This window comes from Grus americana, chromosome 5 (genome assembly GCF_028858705.1).
Source record: "Grus americana isolate bGruAme1 chromosome 5, bGruAme1.mat, whole genome shotgun sequence".
Taxonomy (NCBI): Eukaryota; Metazoa; Chordata; class Aves; order Gruiformes; family Gruidae; genus Grus; species Grus americana.
This window is the reverse complement of record NC_072856.1, coordinates 57,082,732-57,103,534: the sequence shown is the minus strand read 5'-3', so window position 1 is coordinate 57,103,534 and position 20,803 is coordinate 57,082,732. Positions and strand designations below refer to the sequence as shown.

At 45.6% G+C, this 20,803-nt stretch overlaps 1 protein-coding gene across 4 annotated transcripts in view; it reads right to left on the bottom strand.

The window, feature by feature from the left end:
- EML1 (EMAP like 1) overlaps positions 1-18,335 on the bottom strand; it is a 131,842-nt gene extending 113,507 nt beyond the window's left edge. For 2 of the 4 annotated variants that reach the window (XM_054826575.1, XM_054826578.1), the window contains exon 1: positions 18,120-18,335. In XM_054826575.1, coding sequence (XP_054682550.1) covers positions 18,120-18,147 — 28 coding nt within the window. In that variant the 5' untranslated portion in view covers positions 18,148-18,335. The remainder of the gene's footprint in view (positions 1-18,119) is intronic. The other 2 variants (XM_054826570.1, XM_054826573.1) reach the window with 2 other exon arrangements.
- Positions 18,336-20,803: the final 2,468 nt, after the last annotated feature.

Genomic DNA, 20,803 nt, shown 5'->3' with positions numbered 1-20,803 from the left:
CAAACAATTTAAAAGAAAAATAATAGGTGAGATGTTGAGATTTTAGGAACCTAAATTCGGTCCTAACTGTAAGTCCAAGTTAAGCTCCCAGAAATCAATGACAAGGTTTGAATGAGGAATGAGACAGAATCAGGGTGATTATTTCCAGGCATAACTGCAAACTACCTCCAGGCATCTTGCAACCGATAATTTCTGCTTGTAGCAATGACACATAGCACTATTGAATGGCCTTCAGGGGTCTGTGCTTATTCAGTGGTGAGCACTTGGAGTACCTCTCCTGCAAGAGACACTCTGGGATTGATTTCCAAGTGGTGTAGTAGCAGGCTGCCCCACTGGAGGGCATTAGGAGGAAAGGGCGTCAGCTGGGAAGAGAAACAGAGACTCAAGCAGCTCCAATAGAAAAGAACTAGAAATCATCTGTGAATAGGGCCCTTAAATCTAGATTATTAATAGCTGCAGAATGGGTCTCCTTTAAACATGGACCTTCATTGTCCAAGTCCCCAAAATGAACTCTCTAAACTCTGATCTCTGAACCTCATGTGACAGTTTTGATGTTTACAGTAAATGAAATTTTTCTGATTGCTGCTCCACATGTTTGGCACTTTAGCAGTAAGTTCTTTACAAATAAATAAGATAATGATTGGATGCTTTTTTTATATAATTGTTAAGTGAATAAGGGCACCTTTATTTCCTCCCTTTCCAGAAAAAGAAAAAAAAAACCTCTAACAGCCTCATAAAAGTCAGACTTTTTTCCAGCTATCATCAAACACAGGCGATGCAGGCTAGCACGCAGGGCAGAAGGAGGATTAACGTCCAGGACCGCAGACAAGCCAAGTAGGGCTGGAGCTTGGCAGAAGACCAGCAGTCCTTCCCTGCACAGCCACACGGCACCGCAGGGAAAAGGTCGAGGTCTGTCGCGAAGGGTCTAGTACTGATTTCTACCCCGCTTCCTAAACGCTTTTCCACACCGTCTGGTCACAGCATCCCAGCCCAGTTAGTTAGGATGTGCTCTGCTAGAGGATTTGAATCCTCTCAAGAAGCTGTAGGATAAGCACCAGTGCTTATCTGCTCAGCAATGCCAGGACTCAGGCATTTGTGGGCACACACAGAACTGGCAAGTTGGGCTGAAAGGTCTGACCTGGCACTGGTATCGGGGCTCTAGCACTCACGGTAGGATTTGAGACTCAGGTACCCAAACCTTTGCTCCTTCCCAGGAGCCTGAGCTCTCTGTTGGCCTGGGGTGGCTTAGCAGCCTGTGATTCACTCACGGACCACGAAAGACCTCAAAGGCTACATTCCAGCCATCCCCTGAGATCCAGGTTGGGACGCGGGCCAGCTGGGCTACCCTGTGCCACTGACTGGAGCAAGGTCTAAGTATCGCTAAAAATGGGCCTCTGTCCCTATTCAGGAAAACTTGCCTTTCATTTCACATATTTTATATCTGAGTAAGGGCTCAAAAAACCTGAAACAAAACCAAAATAAGGATTGGATTCATTAACTATTAATACTATTCATTACTAGTATTTCTACAGTAGCATTTGCATGCATGGAACCTCAGTACAAATGAAAACACATCCCTCCTTCACATATCTTACAAGTTCATTTATATGCAACGTAGCCTATCAAGAGTCAGCAAACAAAAGACCTAGGAGGAAGAGGATTTACTCTGAATAAGCCGATAGCTACAAATGATTCTGAATCATATTGGAATTAAGTGACTTAGCGCCTCTAATGCCACTGGCACTGCTGCTAGCCTTGACACTGGTGAGGGACTTAATCTAAGAGGCTCTTTTGATTTCTCAGAGGCTCCTAATGGTTAATTTTCTATTCCTTTTCCTTTTTTAATTTCTACTTCTTTAGGACTCGTCAGACAGAAAGGCCGATGTGTGAAAGGATCTAATCTAGGCTATGCTTAGGTTATGACAGGCAGGAGACAGAGGAACAAAAGAGGAGCAGGACAGAAAAAGTATTTTGCAATTCAGCTGATCCACTAATATTTGCTAATTGCAATAAATATGACACTGCTCAGAAGCTCCTAATGAGCTTATATAAAGCATTTAATGGGTTAAACATTGTGTTTAAAAATATAAATGTCCTTAATAATTCCAGATTAAAACAGAATGAAGTTTGAATACCCAATTAATTTCTCCCCCTTTGAGCCAGGGTTTGAACTGTATTTCACAGAACTTAGCCACCAAAACCAGACAGGGCTTTATTCTGCTGCTTTCAGGCTGGAGCACACCTACAGCACACGAGGGAGGACAGCACGTGGGTGCCCCAGACAGCGCTGGAAATGCAGCTGCAGAGATGCAGCGGGGCCACGTTATGCTCACCAGGCTGCCAGGCAGCTCTTGTTAGCTTTGGCCCAGCCTTGGGCTCCTGGGACGGCAGCTCTGGGGCTTGCACAAGGGTTCCCCCCCAGCATGGCAGCTCTGGGGCTTGCATGAGGGTTTCCCCCCCCGCCCCCAGCATGGCAGCTCTGGGAATGGCATAAGGGTTTTCATCCAAGGACAGCAGCTCTGGGGCTGGCATGAGGGTTTTCCCTGGTTTTTCCCTGCTCTATGCAATGGGGCCATTGCAGCTTCACCAGGACCAGCCCGGGGGTCTGGACGTGGCACCAGATCACACTGTGCAGCTTCATTTTCTTGTTTTAGTGCATGACTTAAATGTTTCCATGTTTAGATTACAGGCCTTTCAGAGCAGAGTTTAAATCCAGAGCAGTGACTATGTTGAGTTTAACCGAAACTGAAGGAAAGAGCCTGTGGAAACTTCTTCACAAAGAAGTTTTGTAAATAGTGGTTTGATACTATGGTGATGGGTCCTTAGAACTGCTGACTCCATTTTTCTTTCTATTCAATCCCTTACTTTTCTTCCAAACATGCAAATCTTAGTCCTGTCCTACATGGCAGTGTTGATTGTGCATTTTTATGCATTAAACAAGTGCCAAGCAAATCATACTTAGAGAACAGCGATGCTGGACCTCCTTCCCAGCCAAGCCTCTCACAGAAAGTGTGGGAGGGGGCCAAATGCATCTACTTGCCTTGGTATTTCCAGGGGTCTCTGGATGTGCTCATTTACCCTGGGTCTTGGTAAACCACAAAGGATGTTCCAAAAGTGAGAAGGGTGAGAGTGCAATGTGTCTTGCCCAAACAAGAAAATCCGTTCACAGACTGAAGGGCTCAGGTATGTTGCTGTGCGGAAGCAACGCCAAGGACATGTCATGTCCTCTGCTGTTCACATCATCTGCCTGCTGCAGCCCCCCTTGGTGTTGGCCCTGCAGCCCTGCGAGGACGAGCCCTGGGATGGCCCTGCTGCTGCCTGCTGTAAGAGGAGCTGGACCGTGCTGGCAGCCTGAGCTTGGCCTGTGGATTACAGGGTGTCTGATCCTAAAAGCGCCTGGGCTTCAGGCCACAATCACCACGAGTAACTTCTGGTAGGTGCAGCCGCTTGCTAGCATTTGAAGCATTCGAGCGTATCTATTCCCACTTACCAGAAAGACACTGCAGCAAATTTAGTGGGCTTCTGCATTTACTATCTCTCAAATTCTCTTCTCCCAGGTCTAAAGATCCTCTCCTCTTTTATACTGAAGAAGCAGAGAAAATAAATCCTTCCGAATAGCCCACAATCTGGATGACTTCACCAGAAGCAAGAACTTACAGCATGATAGAAGGATTACTGTTGCCACATATCATTATCTGGGGGAGGACAAGCCCAACACACTGGAAGCTTTGTAAACATCTCAGACTACTTAGGGAATCTGCAACACAAGCTGAAATGCTTGAAAATGTATTTTCCTAAGCCGTGCATTTCCCAAATGAGTATGGACAAATTTGGGTCTGGAGCAAGTCCAGTAAGCATGATGAACTACCATTAGAGAAGAGCAGAGGCAATTGTTCTGTGTTACCCTCTCCCTCCTGAAATGATGCAATATCTCTTAAATTAAGTGAGAAAAGGAGGAAAAAAAAAAAAACCAAACAAACAAACCCAAAAAACCCCAAACCTATGCAATATAATAAGGACAAAAGTTTGTTCTGATTTCCTCAGCCTCCAAGCCTGCTGGGCACAAGTCTGTGTTCACTATATACTGCAGTGTCCTGGCCCAGCAGATTGAGCGATTTATTCTGTTTTCTGTTTACTTCTTTTTCCAATCTCTTCCATAAGCCAAAGATAAAGCCAGTACAGCTCCAGCTGTACTTTTGAACCCATGTTTAAATGGGGTAGAAATAAATCTTAATGAGATTGTCCAGCCCTATTACCTTAAGTAGTATACCTCAAATGAACCCTGCTAAAGGCTGTAATTCCCTTCTGAGATTTCAGTGACATGAGCCAGTGGCTCATATTTCACTATTGTGGTTTGGGTCATCACCAGATACTTGGTAAAATTCCACCTTTATTGCATAAGAATTGGAGAAACTTGCCTTTATTAAAGATGTGAAAACAGTAGAAGATGCTTTCCTCTTTTAAGCACAAAGAAATTTCTCCTAATCTTCACACCAAGCAGAAAATTACTTTTGCATTTCTACTTCACAAGTGTTCGGATGCAAAGCTTTAGTCCCATAAATGCTTATTATTGGTATTTTGATGATTTGTATTCCATTTCTGGATAAACCCAAGGTATTTTCCCAGGACTTGCTGCTGGGCAGAGGGAGGAAGGCAGCAGCAGATGGGCAGGACTGGAAGAACCAAAGGAGGGCCAGAGAGGTCTCAGACTGGGTGTCTCTGGGGAGCACCGCACTGCGGCACAGGCACCACTTATTTAGGATCTTGAGAGCCACATACGCAGCTGAAGAGAGACAATTTTTAAGAAGTACTTGCCTAAGGTAATATATAAGAAAGAAAGAGGTGGTCCTAAGTCTTTGGAAACCTGCAGCAGCATCCTTCAGAGCACAGGGCACATGCCCTTCACACAAAGGAGCTGTAGTATGTAGCAAGGAGAAATCAGTCTTCCTAGCCCCAGCCCACTTGGCTGTGCAGTAAATGGGATTTTTAGATCCCATTGTCCCCACAGCAGTCAATGTGTAACTGAAGGTCCAGAGGACAAATCTCTCCTCCTTGTCTAAACTTAGCATAAGGGCTTGGAAATACAAAGGCGGCAGCCAAGCATCATCAGTAGCCAGAGAGTTTAGACAAGGAAGATAACTCAGTTCTGCTAAGTGGCTTTTGGGAAATAATGGAACCATAAATAAGAATCTAATAACCTTTTACTGAACTAAAGTTAACCCTCAGTTCCAGGCAGAAACCTACGGCTATCCCTGACCATAAACCGAGCTCAGTGAAGAATTAGCCTTCCTGATGATTTTCTGCACCTTTTGTAAATGTCTGATACCTGGTCCACACACAGAAATCTGATCATGTAAGGTTCTCCATGGGCTCATCAGATGCTCTTAACTGTTGAGAGGAGAGGTCTGGGACTCATTGCAAGTGATTTGACACAGAGGAACAAGGCCAAGCCTGGAGAAGCCGTACCAGAGAGCATCTGCCCACCTGCATTTGCTCCACAGTGTTCTCCAGGCAGCCGACTTCTGAAGAGGTTGGCCTGCAGCAAGGCAGCGCATCAAGTAGTAGAAAGCAAATTTGATCTCTCTGTGCTGGTTTGTCACTCCAAACAACTCTGTTTGAGTTCGTTCCAGAGAACGCAGGTACTCTGAGTTGCAAAGACACGGCTGTTTGGGCAGGCTCAGGGCTGTGCTGGGATGGGGTCACGCTACAGCCTTGTCTTGCCCTTCAAGTCAACTCATTAAATTGTCCAGTTGCCTCCAGTTCTCCTCTCTCCCTGAAGCCAGTTTAATTAATGAGGCAGATTGTCAATGGAGCAATCGCCTCAGAACAAGGAAATCTTTACAGATTTGTCACTGTTATCTAGGATAACCCAGCTGCTGAACTTCATTAGGAAAAGGAAGCAAATGCTAAACATGCACTCAACTTTGAGGCACATTTCTGTGGGAGAAATTAAAGCTAATTTAGGAAAACTGAATATTTTCTAAGCTTGTATCTCCCCCTTGGACAAAACAGACATTCAGCTCCTGGCTACCGTTGTATCTCACAGCCATGGAGTAGTGAGTTTTCTCGTGCACTTTGGGGTGCTCCTCTGCCTCTTCTCCCCTGCAGGGACAGCAGAGCTTGGGAGTGAGGGACGTGGCACAGGAACTGCCTCTGTCCTGCTGAGGTCCCAATGGCAGCACGAAGAGGGGAGATGTTCATGCTCAGGGTCTGACAGTCCTTCTGCATCCCCAGAGCCCAAAACCATGCTGAAGCCTCACTGGTGTTGGTTATGTTTGGATTGATCTGAGCAGTGAGGCTCCTTCAGGAGGGAGGGGAGACTCATCATGCCTCAGCAAATTGTGTCATCCGGCCACTTTTCAGCGGTAGTCTCCTTCCAGTGTAGTAGGAGAAGAGTGAAGAGCTGTGTTCTTGCTCCCCATACTTTATAGGACATCAGAGTAGGCAGGGAGTAATAAAGGACAGCAAAAAGACTCTTCAGCTACTTTATGTGTGAGGAGGCTCCCCAAAGATCTGAATAAACCAAATAATTGTAGGAGAGGAGTTTGCTGAGAAAACAAACACTTCTCCTGTGAAAAAACTGTGAGCAGATTGAATGCTATCCCTAGAGTTTTCCAATTTTTTCATTAAATGACTCAAAATGAAAACACGCAAAAATGTGGTTGGTGTTTAAAAAGACAGTTTTTGTTACAGAAATATTATTCTCCAGCCTACACATGTGAGCACTGTGAGCCTCAGCCTGGCATATCTGTTCCAGACACTGCATGTTCTCTTGCATTTTCCCACGTGAGGCTTCTCCCTATGCTTTAGATGTTTAAATACCTGGCCAAAACATCTTTGAAAAAAAAAAAAAATCCTCATTCTCCAGTGGCATAAGACTCTCCATATGTTGCTGACTGGGTGAAAACACACGGTGCATTGACATCTTGACAACCCCCAAAAACTCATGACCCAAGAAACCTGGCTTTAGAAAAAAAAAATTAAAACAAATTTTATGAGGCTCATGATAAACATCAAAGAGTTGGCAGCACTAAGACAAATCAAACAGTTTAGGTGAAATTTCCCAGAGAAATTGCTTCCATTTCATCAATGTACTGTCTGTTTTTGAACAGTTATGCGTGAATATACCATTTGGAATTTATGATAGATGCAGGAAATAATAGTTTCCTTCTCAAAATCCTTTCCACATGCAGTCCATATGCCTGCAGCACAAATGGTTTGCAGTCTCATGCCTAAGTCAGATGGGTGTGAGAAGGCCAGCTGACTGTTGTAGCAAGAGGATGAACCTGGGAGCCTCTGACTTGGGGTAGAAAAGCTGTAGAAAATGCCAGATTTAGTGTCCAGGGGCAAGCTGGCTGTATCAGAGGTGCTTGTGTGTGAGGCTATCAACGCTGTAGAGTATCTCCAAACAATTGGTAAAGTATCAAGTTATTATTATAACAAGTATACTTGTTGCTAGAGATCTAATTATAAGGTGTCAGAGTATTTGGCATTTTATGACACATGTGTTCCCAATAAGCTGTTTGTCATAATATCACAGCTTCACCTGTTGGAGATACTGAACATGGTAAAGAATGTAATTCCAGGAAGATCAAGGATGATTTCAGGCTAAGTCAGCTTGAAAAGTATGACTGAGAACTGGATTGCATCTGTGCCTCAGCTGCAGAGCAGCTCTCAAAAGGAGGAGAGTTACTCCACAGAACAACTGTGGAAACCAAGCTTTTCATAAATGGTCACTGATGGCATGTTCCTCATCTCCTCATACCGGACTGGAGACCACGGATCTGATTTACAGACATGCCCAACGCTCACAGCTGCCAATGAAGTTTGGATGAAGTACGGCGCTATGCTGAGTGCTCTGAAAGAAGTGCTCCTCGGCATCTCCAATTAGACACCCACGTCAGTGGGAACTGGTTTGGGCTTAATCTTGATATGCCTCAGTCCCTCATATATAAACTCTGAATAATACCACACACATGGCTGTGACTTATTGCTAAATCATATCTAGCAATATTTCAGTAGGGGAAATACGAAACATTCACTGAGTTTTAATTAGGTGCAAATATAAATAGGTTTCTCTGAGCAATCATGCTGGGACAAAGTATGACTAATGCATGGTGCTTCCCACGCACCATGAGAGTGCTTTCTGGTGAGGTCTCATCCAGCAAACCTCACCAGCCACCCAGCACAGGGCTCAGGCTGTCTGTCTTATGAAGAAGAACTGAGCTGACTCAGCCACAGTCTGTACCTATGGGTCAGGTGGATAAAGGTTTTTCTGAGATTTTATGAGTTGTGATCCAAATTCATTGGAGTGAATGGAAAAGCTCCTCTTGACTCCAAGGGGTCTGGATCAGGGTCCTAAAACTTCCTTCCCCCAGAGAGTGGGAGATGCACAAATTATAAGTTTAACCCGAAGTTAGGTCCTTCTTAATCCCTGTGATATGATCAAGGCAGCCTGAGGCCCTCAGCTTGCTGTCACCTTTGTAGGTTTTTGAGTATCTGTGGAAAACACTTAGGTGTTCAGATATTGCACACAGGTCTTTTTTGTATGCTTTTACTTCTTCCTTGTGTCAGCAAGGCTTCTTTAGGCAAGTTGTCTAGCTACAAGACTTTTCACCCAGCCCTGGCTTCAGCCTGGAGACCCCTTGCCTGGGTAGCTGGCTGCCTGCTGGGGTTAACACATTTTTACAACACATGGAGCTGCTGGAGTGCAGGCTCATTCTCTCATCAGAGCTTCTGGGGAGAAGCAGGAACAACCATGCCCATCGGAGTGAACTAGAAGAGCTGCTACTCACCCAAATAGGCCCCAGCCAACAGCCCTGGTTGCAGCAGCAAGGGTTTTACCATTTCATGGTAGTTTTATTAGTTACTGGGAAGTGTTCTGGGTGCGCTGTGTGATTGAGGGGTATTGGCAAAGCCATATCATATCCTGCAGCTCCACAAAAAGCACATCACAAAAAAATAAGTGTGTATGGGTGCTGTGTAGACACCAAGGAAGTATATTTATTTGCAAAATAGGTGAAAACCACGTGAAATGCTAAGTTTGGCAAGCAGTGTCTATGGATTTATGAGGGCGTTTTGGACTTAAACCTTTCAAACATCTCTCCAAACTCTTCATATCATGCCCTCACACTAGCTGGTGTGGGTGAAAGCCTTTGCTCTTCCAAGGAGCGCTGACGTAATGGAAATATGAACCATACAAATGGTGCTGAGAGCGGTGATGAGGTGCTGGGGGGGTTTCTGCCCAGGTGGTGGGGAGGAGCTGTCTGAGATGAACGAGCCATTGGCACCTCTCTGAAATGCTCCTTGTGATCTGTGATGGAGACAGCATTGTACTTTCCTAAATCTTCCTGGAATTTGTGGTGACTTCTCAAGGGCCACAGTCAATTTACTGAGCCCAGTTTGGAGTCATCTGAATGAGGGCTTGCAGAGACAGGCTTTTCTTCCCAAAGAGATTTCTGTGATTGACAGACCGTGTGCAGAACCAAAGAGCAGCTCTGACCAGTCCCCACATGCCCCGCTGACTCAACGGTGACTTCAGTTGCTCCGTGAAACCCAGGACCCCTCCAGGGAACTGATCCTGGGCACTACCAACAGGTCCATGCCCAGCGCTTGGCATTTGTCAGGAGCCCATTCCTCTGCCCCAGAGCTTCTTTCCCACAAGGAAGAAAGCATTTGGGGGATCTTGCGAGTCTTTGAGGTGAGTTTTAGGGGGGGGTTGAGATCTAAGGGAATCCTGAATGCTATGAATTTAACTGTGGAAACCATTAATGAGTGGTGAGGAAGCCGATAACAGACAGTAAGGAAAGAAATGACAGGGAAAGAGAAGCAACTGAATACGTAGATGACAGATCGGGCACTCACCGGGTTGGTGGGAGGGCAAACTGGGCATTTAGTTTGGAGTCTGAATGGCAAAATAAGGGAAGGGTGCCCCACCCTCTAAATTACTGCCTGTAAAACAGGTCTGTAGCAAGAGAGGGCTCCAGACAGCAAGAAGCAAATGTTAAATGCAATTATGGCTTCTAAATGCCGATGGCTTAACACAGACTATGATGGAAATGCTGCAGATGTTGTGAGGCATGGAGGAGAGGAGGAGAAAAAACACATCAGTTGGTTTTTTGCATGCCTTAAGTTACTGTAAACATAATGGAATAAGACTGTTCAGAAATGTGCTGTGCAGCCTGTGCAAGTGCTATTGCTCACAGATCCTGGGACAAACTACAGCTTCCAAGTATTTCTACAGAAATATCCAAGCAAAATCCTCCTGTCGTTGGGGGAAGGCAGGGAGGAGGAACACTTGGGAACTATGTAGTATCTTCTGTATTTCCTTACTTAGATCCTTTACCAGCATCCCAGCTGCAAACTTTCATGCTAACTTCTACTGTCTCTAATGAGTGCCTGAAAGAGCTCTCCTTCTTCAGCACTCCCCCTCAAAAAAAAAAAAAAAAAAAAAGGAAAAAAAGAGAATAAATCCTCTCTTATACTCCCAGATATGATTTCAGTACATTTCTGCAAACTTAGACTTCTGGAAATGGGTGTTAATGTCTCTGCTGGCTCTAATACCCCTGACTTGGACCCCCAGTAGCACATAGCACACGTGCTCACATTTTGCTTTAGAAACACGGTGAGCAGGTGCAGCCCCTGCCTGCCAGCCAAATATTTAGCCTAGTCCACAGAAGGACACCCCACCTGCTACACTTTAAATGCAGACGCTGAAGATGCTGCCTAACCCTGGCCCTTTGCTCAGGACACTCCAGGAACATAGCTCCCACCTAACTGCCACCAAGCCCTGCGGACAGGATACCTGTGTCCCACTGCTCCCACTCTGCCTGCAGTAAACCTCCAAAATTAAGCATATGGACTCTCACAGGACACACACCGCTCAGTGTCACCGAGCCTGGCCAACCCAAATCGCTTCTCGTCCCCCGCCGCCACGCTGCTGGAGCCAGCACTGGGAGCCAGGGCAGGAGCAGCTGGCCGGGCTGCCGAGCCAGCGGGGCAGGGCTGGGGCTCCTGGGTCTCTGCTTGCTCCTCAACAAAGTGTCAGAGGAGAAAAGGGGAGTTGGCAGCAGTTTCTCTTTCTCCTGTTTCCAGAGGTAGCAAACTTTGAACCTAGTTTCAAGAAAAAACTTTATGAGTAGCGCACAGGGCTTGTACTACACAGCTATGTACAGGTATGTTACGTTTGGTTGAGCTGGGCTAACCCCCTGTTGAGAACAAGCCTGGCCGTGACAGAGAGCAGCTTCTTTCCCCTTTGCTTTTCATGACAAAGAACCAGCTTTGCCATCTGTGGCATTTTACACAAGCGAAAACAGGGGAGAGTTGCTCCGAGCCCTCCGGCTCTCTCCGTTTCCCAGCACTGCAGCAACTGCTGCATGGATTCGAGAGGCCTCAGGTTTCTCCCAAACAAAAAAAAAAAGCACTTTTTTCCCAACAAAATACCTGAGAAAGTGGGTGAGAAATGACTATGGTTGGGCCACTGCAGCCTCACGGCTTTGAAAGCTGTGTTTGAACCTGGCCGTCCCTCCTCAGCAGGGAGCTGTTTAACCAGGGCTCAGCCTCACCAGCCTGGGAAGCAGGTGAAGGCCGCACACAGGCGATTTTAGCTCTTTACAGACTGTCGGCTGAATATTTTGGATCACGGGGCTGTCTTGAAAAGCCTTATGGGCAGAGAGGGCTTTCCAGGTGTGCCTCTGGCAGGCTCCCACCCCTGTACCTCAGCAGGGCTTGCTTGTCATCATAAATCTGCTTTGGGGGATTTTCTTGCAAAACGTGGATTCCTGAGGCACTGGAGACATTCATTTTTCCTTGTGTGTTTGCCTGATGCTCATGTTCCAAGAACTTTTTAAAACCTTAAAAAAATAATGATTGTTTCATTATCGTTGGTGTTTGCCCCCTCCATGCACAGCCTCTGCTGTTCAACACACTGCTCAGACAGATGGGGGAGCAACAGAGCGGGTCAGCAGGAGAATTCCCAGCTGCCAAGAAAATTCTGGGATTTCAGTTTCATTCGCATCAAACTGGGCCAGGGAACCCAGATATTATATTTGGTTTTATTTTACCCAAGCATTCCAAGAATTTTTGTCTCACTTCCCACTCAATTTCAGTTTTCAAAATATAGTCTTTAGAAATACATTAACATATTGAAATTCTTGACAAAATGTTGTATTTTGATTTAGTGACCTCTGTATTTTGTGATGGAAGAACACTCTACTGGAAAACCCGTCACTGGCTCTAATAGTTAATGTTCATCTTCTGACTTGACTTCCCAAATGCAAAAGTAAATGAGTTTGCCAAGGGCTACACACATCAAGATCGGTGTTTTTGTGAGGTGCTTGTCAGTTACAAACCCTGTTAAATAATACAGAGCATTCAAGGTTCTCTTTACAAAAAAATAGCTATCAGTGCTTAATACTGCTATGATGGTGATCATGCCCCTGTACTCGGCTCTGGTAAGGCCGCACCTCAAGTACTGTGTTCAGTTTTGGGCCCCTCGCTACAAGAAAGACATTGAGGTGCTGGAGTGTGTCCAGAGAAGGGCAACGATGCTGGTGAAGGGTCTGGGGCACAAGTCTTATGAGGAGCGGCTGAGGGAACTGGGGTTGTTCAGCCTGGAGAAGAGGAGGCTGAGGGGAGGAGACCTGATCGCTCTCTACACAACTACCTGGAAGGAGGTTGTAGCCAGGTGGGGGTTGGTCTGTTCTCCCAAGTAACAAGCAATAGGACAAGAGGAAGTGACCTCAAGTTGTGCCAGGGAGGTTTAGATTGGATATTAGGAAAAATTTCTTCACCAAAAGGGTTGTCAATCACTGGAACAGGCTGCCCAGGGAAGCGGTTGAGTCACCATCCCTGCAGGTATTTAAAAGGTGTGTGGATGTGGCACTTAGGGACATGGCTTACTGGTGGACTTGGCAGTGCTAGGTTTATGGTTGGACTTGGTGATCTAAAGGTCTTTTCCAACCTAAATGGTTGTATTATTCTATGACTCTATATAAATCTGGAGCAGCCAGAGAGCCTGGAAGCAGAGGGCAGAAGCCCGTGGGGATTTCCTCCCCATCTCTCCATGAGACAGGGCTTTCCCCACACCCGAGCAGGCAGAAGACAGGCTGCACAGAGAGCTCTTGGGAAAAGAGGGGAGAGCAGGAAGGAGCCACGCAGGCTGCAGGAAATCCCCTGGGATTTCAGCCAAACCAGATGAAACTGCTTCATGGATAGGATGCTCTCCTATGGAAAGTCGTGTGCAGAGAGATGATGTCTTCCCCAGTGAGTCTGCATCAATCACTGGCTGAAGCAAAAGATCAACTCACTAAATGGGGTAAATGCTGGCATTTGGAAATGCTTCTTTCTTGAGAATTTATACTGACTGTCAGACATTTTTACCTTCCCTTTTTAAAATGTTTGACTCAGCCATGTCCATTACAGCTGCAGAGCATCTTTAAATGTCTTGGCCATGGCATGTAGCAAGTTAGCCAAGAGCAAGGCCGGACTCATAGAACTTCAGATGAAATCCCTAGACAGACTTCAGGCATTCCGCAGTAGTGACCTGAGCAAGGCTGCACGGCTTCAATGACAGGGCTGTAGCAGCAGTCATTCACAGTCACTCTTCATTTGGCCTTCACCCCATTCTTTCCCAAAGCTGAAAGCTTTATATGTTGGGGGTTTTTTGCCTTTAAGAGTACTGACTGCAAGATCGCTCGTGCCTCAATGTGCAAAGCTAGCTCGGCAGACGTGGGAGCCCAGCACCCTGGCCTCACCTTCCCCTGGCCAGGGGATGTTCCTCAGGAACTCCGAGTGTGCAAGCCAGTGCTGGTGGTTTCAGTGGGGTGAGGAGCTGTTGGTCATCCTGCAGACTACTCTCTTGAGATGCTTAAGACATGCCATTACCTTTCTAACCTGCAGCAGGCAGCTGGGTTGATATATTGAAAAAGCCTTGCCACTTCCCTGCTCATCCCAGAGCGCTAAACGCATTTTGTACAGCAATTCTGCAAGGTGATTTCAGTGTGTTGCCTTTTCCTTGGGTCTCACCCTGCAAACAGTAGTATTCAACATTAGTTTCCGAGTCAAGACTTTTTATCTAAGGTTTAGACTGCAAAGCAGAACTAGTGCTCCAGCCCTAAGGGGCACACAGAGTTATCTGCAAGAATCTAGATGTTTTTTACCAAATCCGACAAAAGATTAATTTAAAGCATAGTCCTACCATGAATATGTGAAAGTGGGGCAATTTTATTTGACAGGACTACTGCTCATGCATGTGTTGGGTAATTTCTAATGATTTTTTGTTACAAAAATATATTTGTGCCATATTTTATTCGCAGCAGCTGTTTAGAGACAGCCCAGCGTGGGAGATGGAGATCTCACTCACTAGCAGCCTCTCTGGCTGAGCTAAATGGACTCCCCATGACAGTGCAGAATATGTGTTGAATTTCAGGAAATCTACATTCCTGTAGGTTTCTGGGATATCCTGATTCTGAAAGCAACAATTTTTAGCAAATTGGCTCCAGACTGTCTTAAAGAAATGTTTGAAATGTGTAATTTTAGCTTTGAAAGGAAGTATTTAGCTAAAGAGTCAGGAACATACTTCAGATGAAAGGTCTTGTTTCCTCCTCTGCTGAAACGAGGCCAATAAAAGTTTGAGAGGAATTTTAAGGAAATTCAGTTAGATTCGCATGCCACCTGCTGCAGAACAAGCTAGATCAATTCTGTTTCTTCCCTTCTTAATCCTGTTTCAGTAAATAACAGAGAAAGTATGTACATATGAGACTCCCAGCGTCTGAATAGCTACTCCCTCTTCAGCAACATAATCTTCATCTATTACAGCTGAATACCTTGTATTATTGCAACGGTGATGTTATCCTCAAAAAGTTACCCGAGCCATTCAAAGTCAGCCTGTGGCTGAAATAAGAAAATAAGGAATGAGGCACTTTAAGAACCTTTGCGTGACTTCAGAGGTTTTTTTCTGAAGTCAAAGGGATTGTGTTAAGAACCAGAACCATCATGACTCATATATTCCTAATCAAAATGCTGGGTGCGTGAAAAGCTGTTCAGTCCTACGGAGACTGAACTATGTCTCCTTACAAGAGAAAAATAATACACACAAGAGGAAGCACTTAAATAATTGATGTGCTTTTCTTTTATCTGCACATAGGAATGACAGAAAATCTATGCAGCTGGCACTAATAGATAGCATCAGTATGTCAATAATTGCTAATGAGAAAGAAATAGGAGTGCATTTGTCCTGAAGTGACTGATCTTTCTTTCTTCTTTATCTCCCCATGTTACAATGGGAAATTAATAGTGTAAATTTTAGAATACTGTTCACTAATAGATCATTTTGATAGCGATGTTTTCAAGTGCCTTTTTTGGTATGAATTCAGTCCAAAATGACTGTACACTTCCTTACATTTAATCTGCAATCTGACATCTAGGATCTTTTTTTTTTATGTCTTCTGTGCTACATTCAAACAACAAAAAAAAACTTTCTTTGCATCACATGTTTAATTTTCCATTCCACATCAGCAAAAGGGTGCAGCTACACTGGAATTGAACATAAAACAGAGATTTAAAAACACCCAATGCTTTCATCCTGAAAAATTGCATAACCATTTCCAGCGTTGAAAAAGGATGCTCCTACAGAATAAAGCTTCTTGTTGAAAAATTATTGGTATATTGACCCATTCATATCCAGCTATTTAATTCAAAGATTGTATTCAGCAGTTCCCTCTGAGTTGCTTGTCCAAGGGAACAATTACACAGCTGTTCTTGCTACATTCTTGTGTAGGCTGAAAGCAGGCTAAAAATTCTGGCATTAATTTACTATAACTACAAACTGCAGTCCTCCAGGTTGTTCATGAGGCATACCCTTTGCAAAGAGGTTGGCGAACCAATACATACACTTGACACTAATATTGTGCTTCGGCTAAGCTTATTTATAGCTGCGTGCATGTGTATACACGGACGCGCGCATACGTCTGTATGGTTTGTGTTATAAGCAGGGCTCTGGATTCTAGCCACATTGCAGTGCTAATGATATCTGTCACTGCAACAACTTTTTGCAGCTATATTATCTGGCCGCATGCAAACCAAGGATTTTAAAATTACAACGCCAGCCTTACTATGCTCATTGTATTCAGCAAAGTGGTATTTCTGCACTAGTGGACACTGATCATTATTTTAGAAAGTTTGATGATGATTTTTTGCAACCCTTTTTATGGAGTTTTTACTGCTAAAGTTTTAAACTCTGAAGTAGCTAGTAAAAGAGTAATAACCACAGAGAGAATTATTTGATTTCAAAATACCTGGACACGAAAAGCAAGCTGCCAGCAACTGGTTCACTAAAATTGCTTAATAACTGCACAGGAGTGCCACTATTTCTATCTCCAGTGCTGGTTTTGTGTGCATTTATGTATGCAAATGTGCACGTACACATCTATACATACATGAACCAGAAGATGGTGGAAGGTCGGTGCAGCAGTGACCACCGGGCTGTGATGGGCTATGTGTGCCCGGCGTGGGGCAGAGCGGCCGAGGGCAGGGTGAGCCCTGATGCCAGGGAGGTGGGCTGGAGGCAAGGCCAGCACCGGCTGGGCGACGAGGGAGGATTATTGGGGCAACAGAGAGAAACGAACCTTTCCTCTGCATATGCTGGCACGTTTCTGATCCACATCCACATCTAAATATCAATTTCTCTTTACTTTTCATTCCTGCCCATAACAAACTGCTTCCTTCCCTCAAATCCTGCATCTGTGAACGCTTTTCTTGAGGAAACCTCCTAGGTACTTTCAGCAGCAAAGGTAATTGAGATATCAGTAACTTCTGCACACAACATGCCATGCACGCTCAATATCAGTTTCATCATTAATATCAGATGCCAGCTAAATACTGTGACTGTCACCCTGAAATGTCCCACCCTCAACTCAGAGTGCTTAACAAGCAAACTGAGGTCAGGCCCCTAAAATCAAAGCCTGAAGAAGGGAAGCTTTGCTGGTTAACAGATCAGCCCTTGGAGAAGGTAAGCAGGAAATAATAATCTTCATCTCTCTTTAGACAACGACAGCAACGGCACAGGGAATTGCGCATGGTGCAGCTCACTCTGCACCGTATACATAATTTATATTTTTCCACTCTAGTTTTGAGTGTGCATTTTTGGACTTGGGATTAGTTTTGTAAGATGGAAGCAGGGAGAGGAGGAAAAAAAAGCACTGCAGCAGCCTTCTCCTTCTGCAGCCCCACTTTTTAGTCCAGATCCTCATCTCTGACACACAGCCTTCACAGGCCAGTGAAACACAAGTGCTACACAGTATGTGTACGTGTATATGTACACACAGATGTGAAAAGATAAATGCTTGCCATGGCAAAAGGAAAAAAGAAAAAAAAATGTTTTCAATGGTCCATCTCTTTATTAGTAAAATGCCTTGGCAGAGAATTACTCTAGCATTTTGACAAGAGTTTCCTTTCGTGCAGACAGTCTAGTGAGTGTTTATAATTCCTATAGAAGTTAAAAAAAAAAACCAGCTGAGAAACATGCTTCTTGCTGACGTGCTCTCCTGCTCAGTGAAGTTTGACATATACAGCCATAAGCGCTAGTAAAGGACCCCTTTCCAGATATAGGCAAAACACGTAAGGCACTTATTTTGAAAATAAGGTACACTTCTATTTCCTTTCAGTAAATAAACCCTTTGCATTAAATTTATCTGCCTTTGCTGAGTCCGTTACCGTCCAGGAAGGTTTATCAAGGCATGAACAGGACATGTACACAGCATGCTTGGTCCTGCAGGACCCATCCCCACAAACTCTCTTTCCTGAGCTCAAGACTACACACGTCGATACCATCATTTCTCCGGACACAGACACTTCAGACCATCTGCCTGAATTACCGAACCCTTTCTCCTATCCAGCCCCTGTGCCTTCAGACAAAAATCAGGCGATACCACCCACACCAGCCCTCCATCACGGGCTCGTAAGGAACCGCACCGGGATCCAGGGTGGTTGCAGGGAGTTTCTCCTCTGCCTGCCACGGCTCCGGCTCCCTTCGAAAGCAAGCGGCTTCGTGTGTGACTTTGCAATCTGAGAATGTGAACTAGTCAGCAGGACACCGGGGTAAATATAAATCTGGCGCTTACCCACAGGCAGTCCCTCGCAGTCTGACATCGTGCGAGAAGTCTTCTTCACCGGGGGCTTAGGAAAACCACAGCAGGAATGCAAGCGCGGGTCCTTCTGCTTGCAAAGGCAGGGAGAAAAAAAATATCTAACAATTTACAGCCACCCTTCTCTTACACTGTACATCTACCCACCCAGAGAGCTGTAGCAACAGTCCCGTCCCTGCCTTCTCATTATGGGATGTAAAGATAAGAATGTGCTTTTGTGCCAAAAGAGTGTGCTATTGGTGGATAAATTTGTTGTCATCCCTCCCCTTCGCAGAGTTTCCTCTTTAATGTCACAGAGGCACATTACCCTGTCGGAAAGGCCATCGAATATTTATGAAACGGCTTTTAAGAGCTAAGCCGCAAATCTGCGCTGGAGAACCGGGCTAATTGCTGTGCGGTGGGGTTGGTGGTGGGAGCCGCGCCGCCGGGGCGCTCCTGCTTCCCGGGGGGGCTGCAGGGGGGAGGTGGTGAGCTGGAGGATATGCTCTGACATCTTGCTCTGTACCTTCTCCTTCTGCAGGTTAAACAAGGGTCCGAGCAGAAATACTCGTAGGTGAAGAGGGGGCAGGAGCCAGGGTGTATCTGTTTAAGGGAGCAGGGACAAAAAAATGTAGTAGTTTTTGTGACACTGTTATTAAAGGCTGTTTCATGGTATATAATATTATGAGTGCAAATTTCTTTGTAACTCCATGACTTTTGCTTGCTTAAAATATGCTGCTTTAATGCTGCCCTAGTGAAGCATTTTGTGGCTACACCTACAACTTTTAATCTTTGGAAGTGTTTACAAGGGATTTGCTTGGCATGAGATTTCCAGACAGGGTTGAGTCAGTAGAGAGTACCCCTGCACACTGGAGTGTTCATTAGGCACCTTAATGAAGTGCAAGCAAAGGCTCTGGCGGCGTTCAAGCCATGGCAGGCTTGGCAGAGAGATGTGCGGGACCTGGTGGGTGCCCACAACACCCCAGGGGGAGATGGTTTGCTGCCATTTTTTTCTCCCAGGAACAGTCAGGGACAGTCTGAGCTTTACCTGACACAGACCTTTAGTGTCTGAGCCCTTCACAAATGTCAGGGTTTCGAAGCCAGAGCCAGTGTGAGATCTGGGAGGAGGGGGAGGCAAGGGGGGCTCTATGGGGGGGCTCTGGGAAGCGCTTCCAGACCCTGTGGCCAGACACAGCCCCTCAGGGAAATGAGCCATTGGGGCCCCAGGGGACACCTTTCTTCAAAATGCCTTGATGAAAGAAAGGCTTAATTTACATGAAATATACTGAGAGCTCAGTGTGCTCAGCACCACTGAAAAATTTGGGCTGGTTTTACTTAGATGCTTCAGTCTAAGCACCCAAAGGCTGACGCTGCTGGCTCTACCTGCTTTCTCTCTGAAGAAAGGCCTTTTCATACCCAGCTGGTTACTCAGCAGCACAGCTAGCCACGGGTTCAATTCAGGATGTCAGGCCAGTGACTAAGAACCTGAAATAGCTGCAAATGTAGATAGCTACATGTTCCCAAAACCATCCCTCAGGTTGCCGGCATGGGGGTCGGGCAAGCAGGGCTGGGGATGTCCCATGGCCACTGGGGTTTGCCAGCATGAAGATCTGTTGGTATCACTCTGTCAGGGACAGCCATTTTCGGTGGCTGCTTCTGGGTCTGCTCATGCAGCAGCACGGGGATGTTCACTGGTGTGGGGCTCACCTGGATGGCGGCTCTAGGGAGAAAGAGAGCCTCAGGCTGTGCTCTTTGCCAGGGAGGCTGTACATGGAGATGAAGTGCAGGGCATCGTGCTTAGCGTCTCCATCCTGCTGCCACCCACAGACTCAAGGAGTGGCCTGGATGACAGGGAGACGTGGAGATGTCTGGTCTTAATCTCAGTAGGCATGTGGGAAGGGAAGAAGGCCTAAACTGTACCGGAGGACTTTTCTTCCAGTACAGTTTCACTGCAGAAACATATTGCTCCAACGTGTGTGAATTGAAGCTTTCTTAGCTCGACCCTGTGCAAACGCAGGCTTCCAGTTCTGCAAGCATTTACGTGCCAATTTAACTTCAAGCCCCACTGAAGTTCCTGGAACTACTCACAGTTATGAAGTTAAACACATGCATAAGTATTTGCAGGATCAAGGGCTCACCATTCTGACTTGTGTTCACGAAGCAAACAGCTGCAGCTGATTTTGAAGGTACCTCTCACAGCTGTGTGCTGGTGCTCCTCCGCTGAAGGTTAGAGCCCTCCAGCAAAGCTGGACAAATGCCTGCAGTGAAGGCACGCCAAATCACAGACTGGTGTCTTAGCTCTAACTCATCTTCAAGAGCAGTTTAAGAAAGGCCTCAGTCACCTCTGTCGTCCTTGGCCAAGTCTGCTACGGGAGGTCAACATTCTCTGGAAGATGGGCAGAGAAGCTAGAAGAGAAGATTGAGGGGGGAGGACAAATACATCTTAAACTATTACAGCAAAGTTGGCAAGAGCTTGTCTGCCAGAGCCATTATTAGGATTTGGCCTTTGGAGAGCTCTTCAGTGAAACACTACAGCATGAAGTTATCCACGGGCCAAAAGTTGAACAAATCAGACCTCATTCTTACAATGATACTCACAAACACCTTCCTTTGATGAGGACCACTCCAATTAAAAAATTAGCTTTGATCCTTGGATACTTTAGTTATAATGTTTTTTTGAG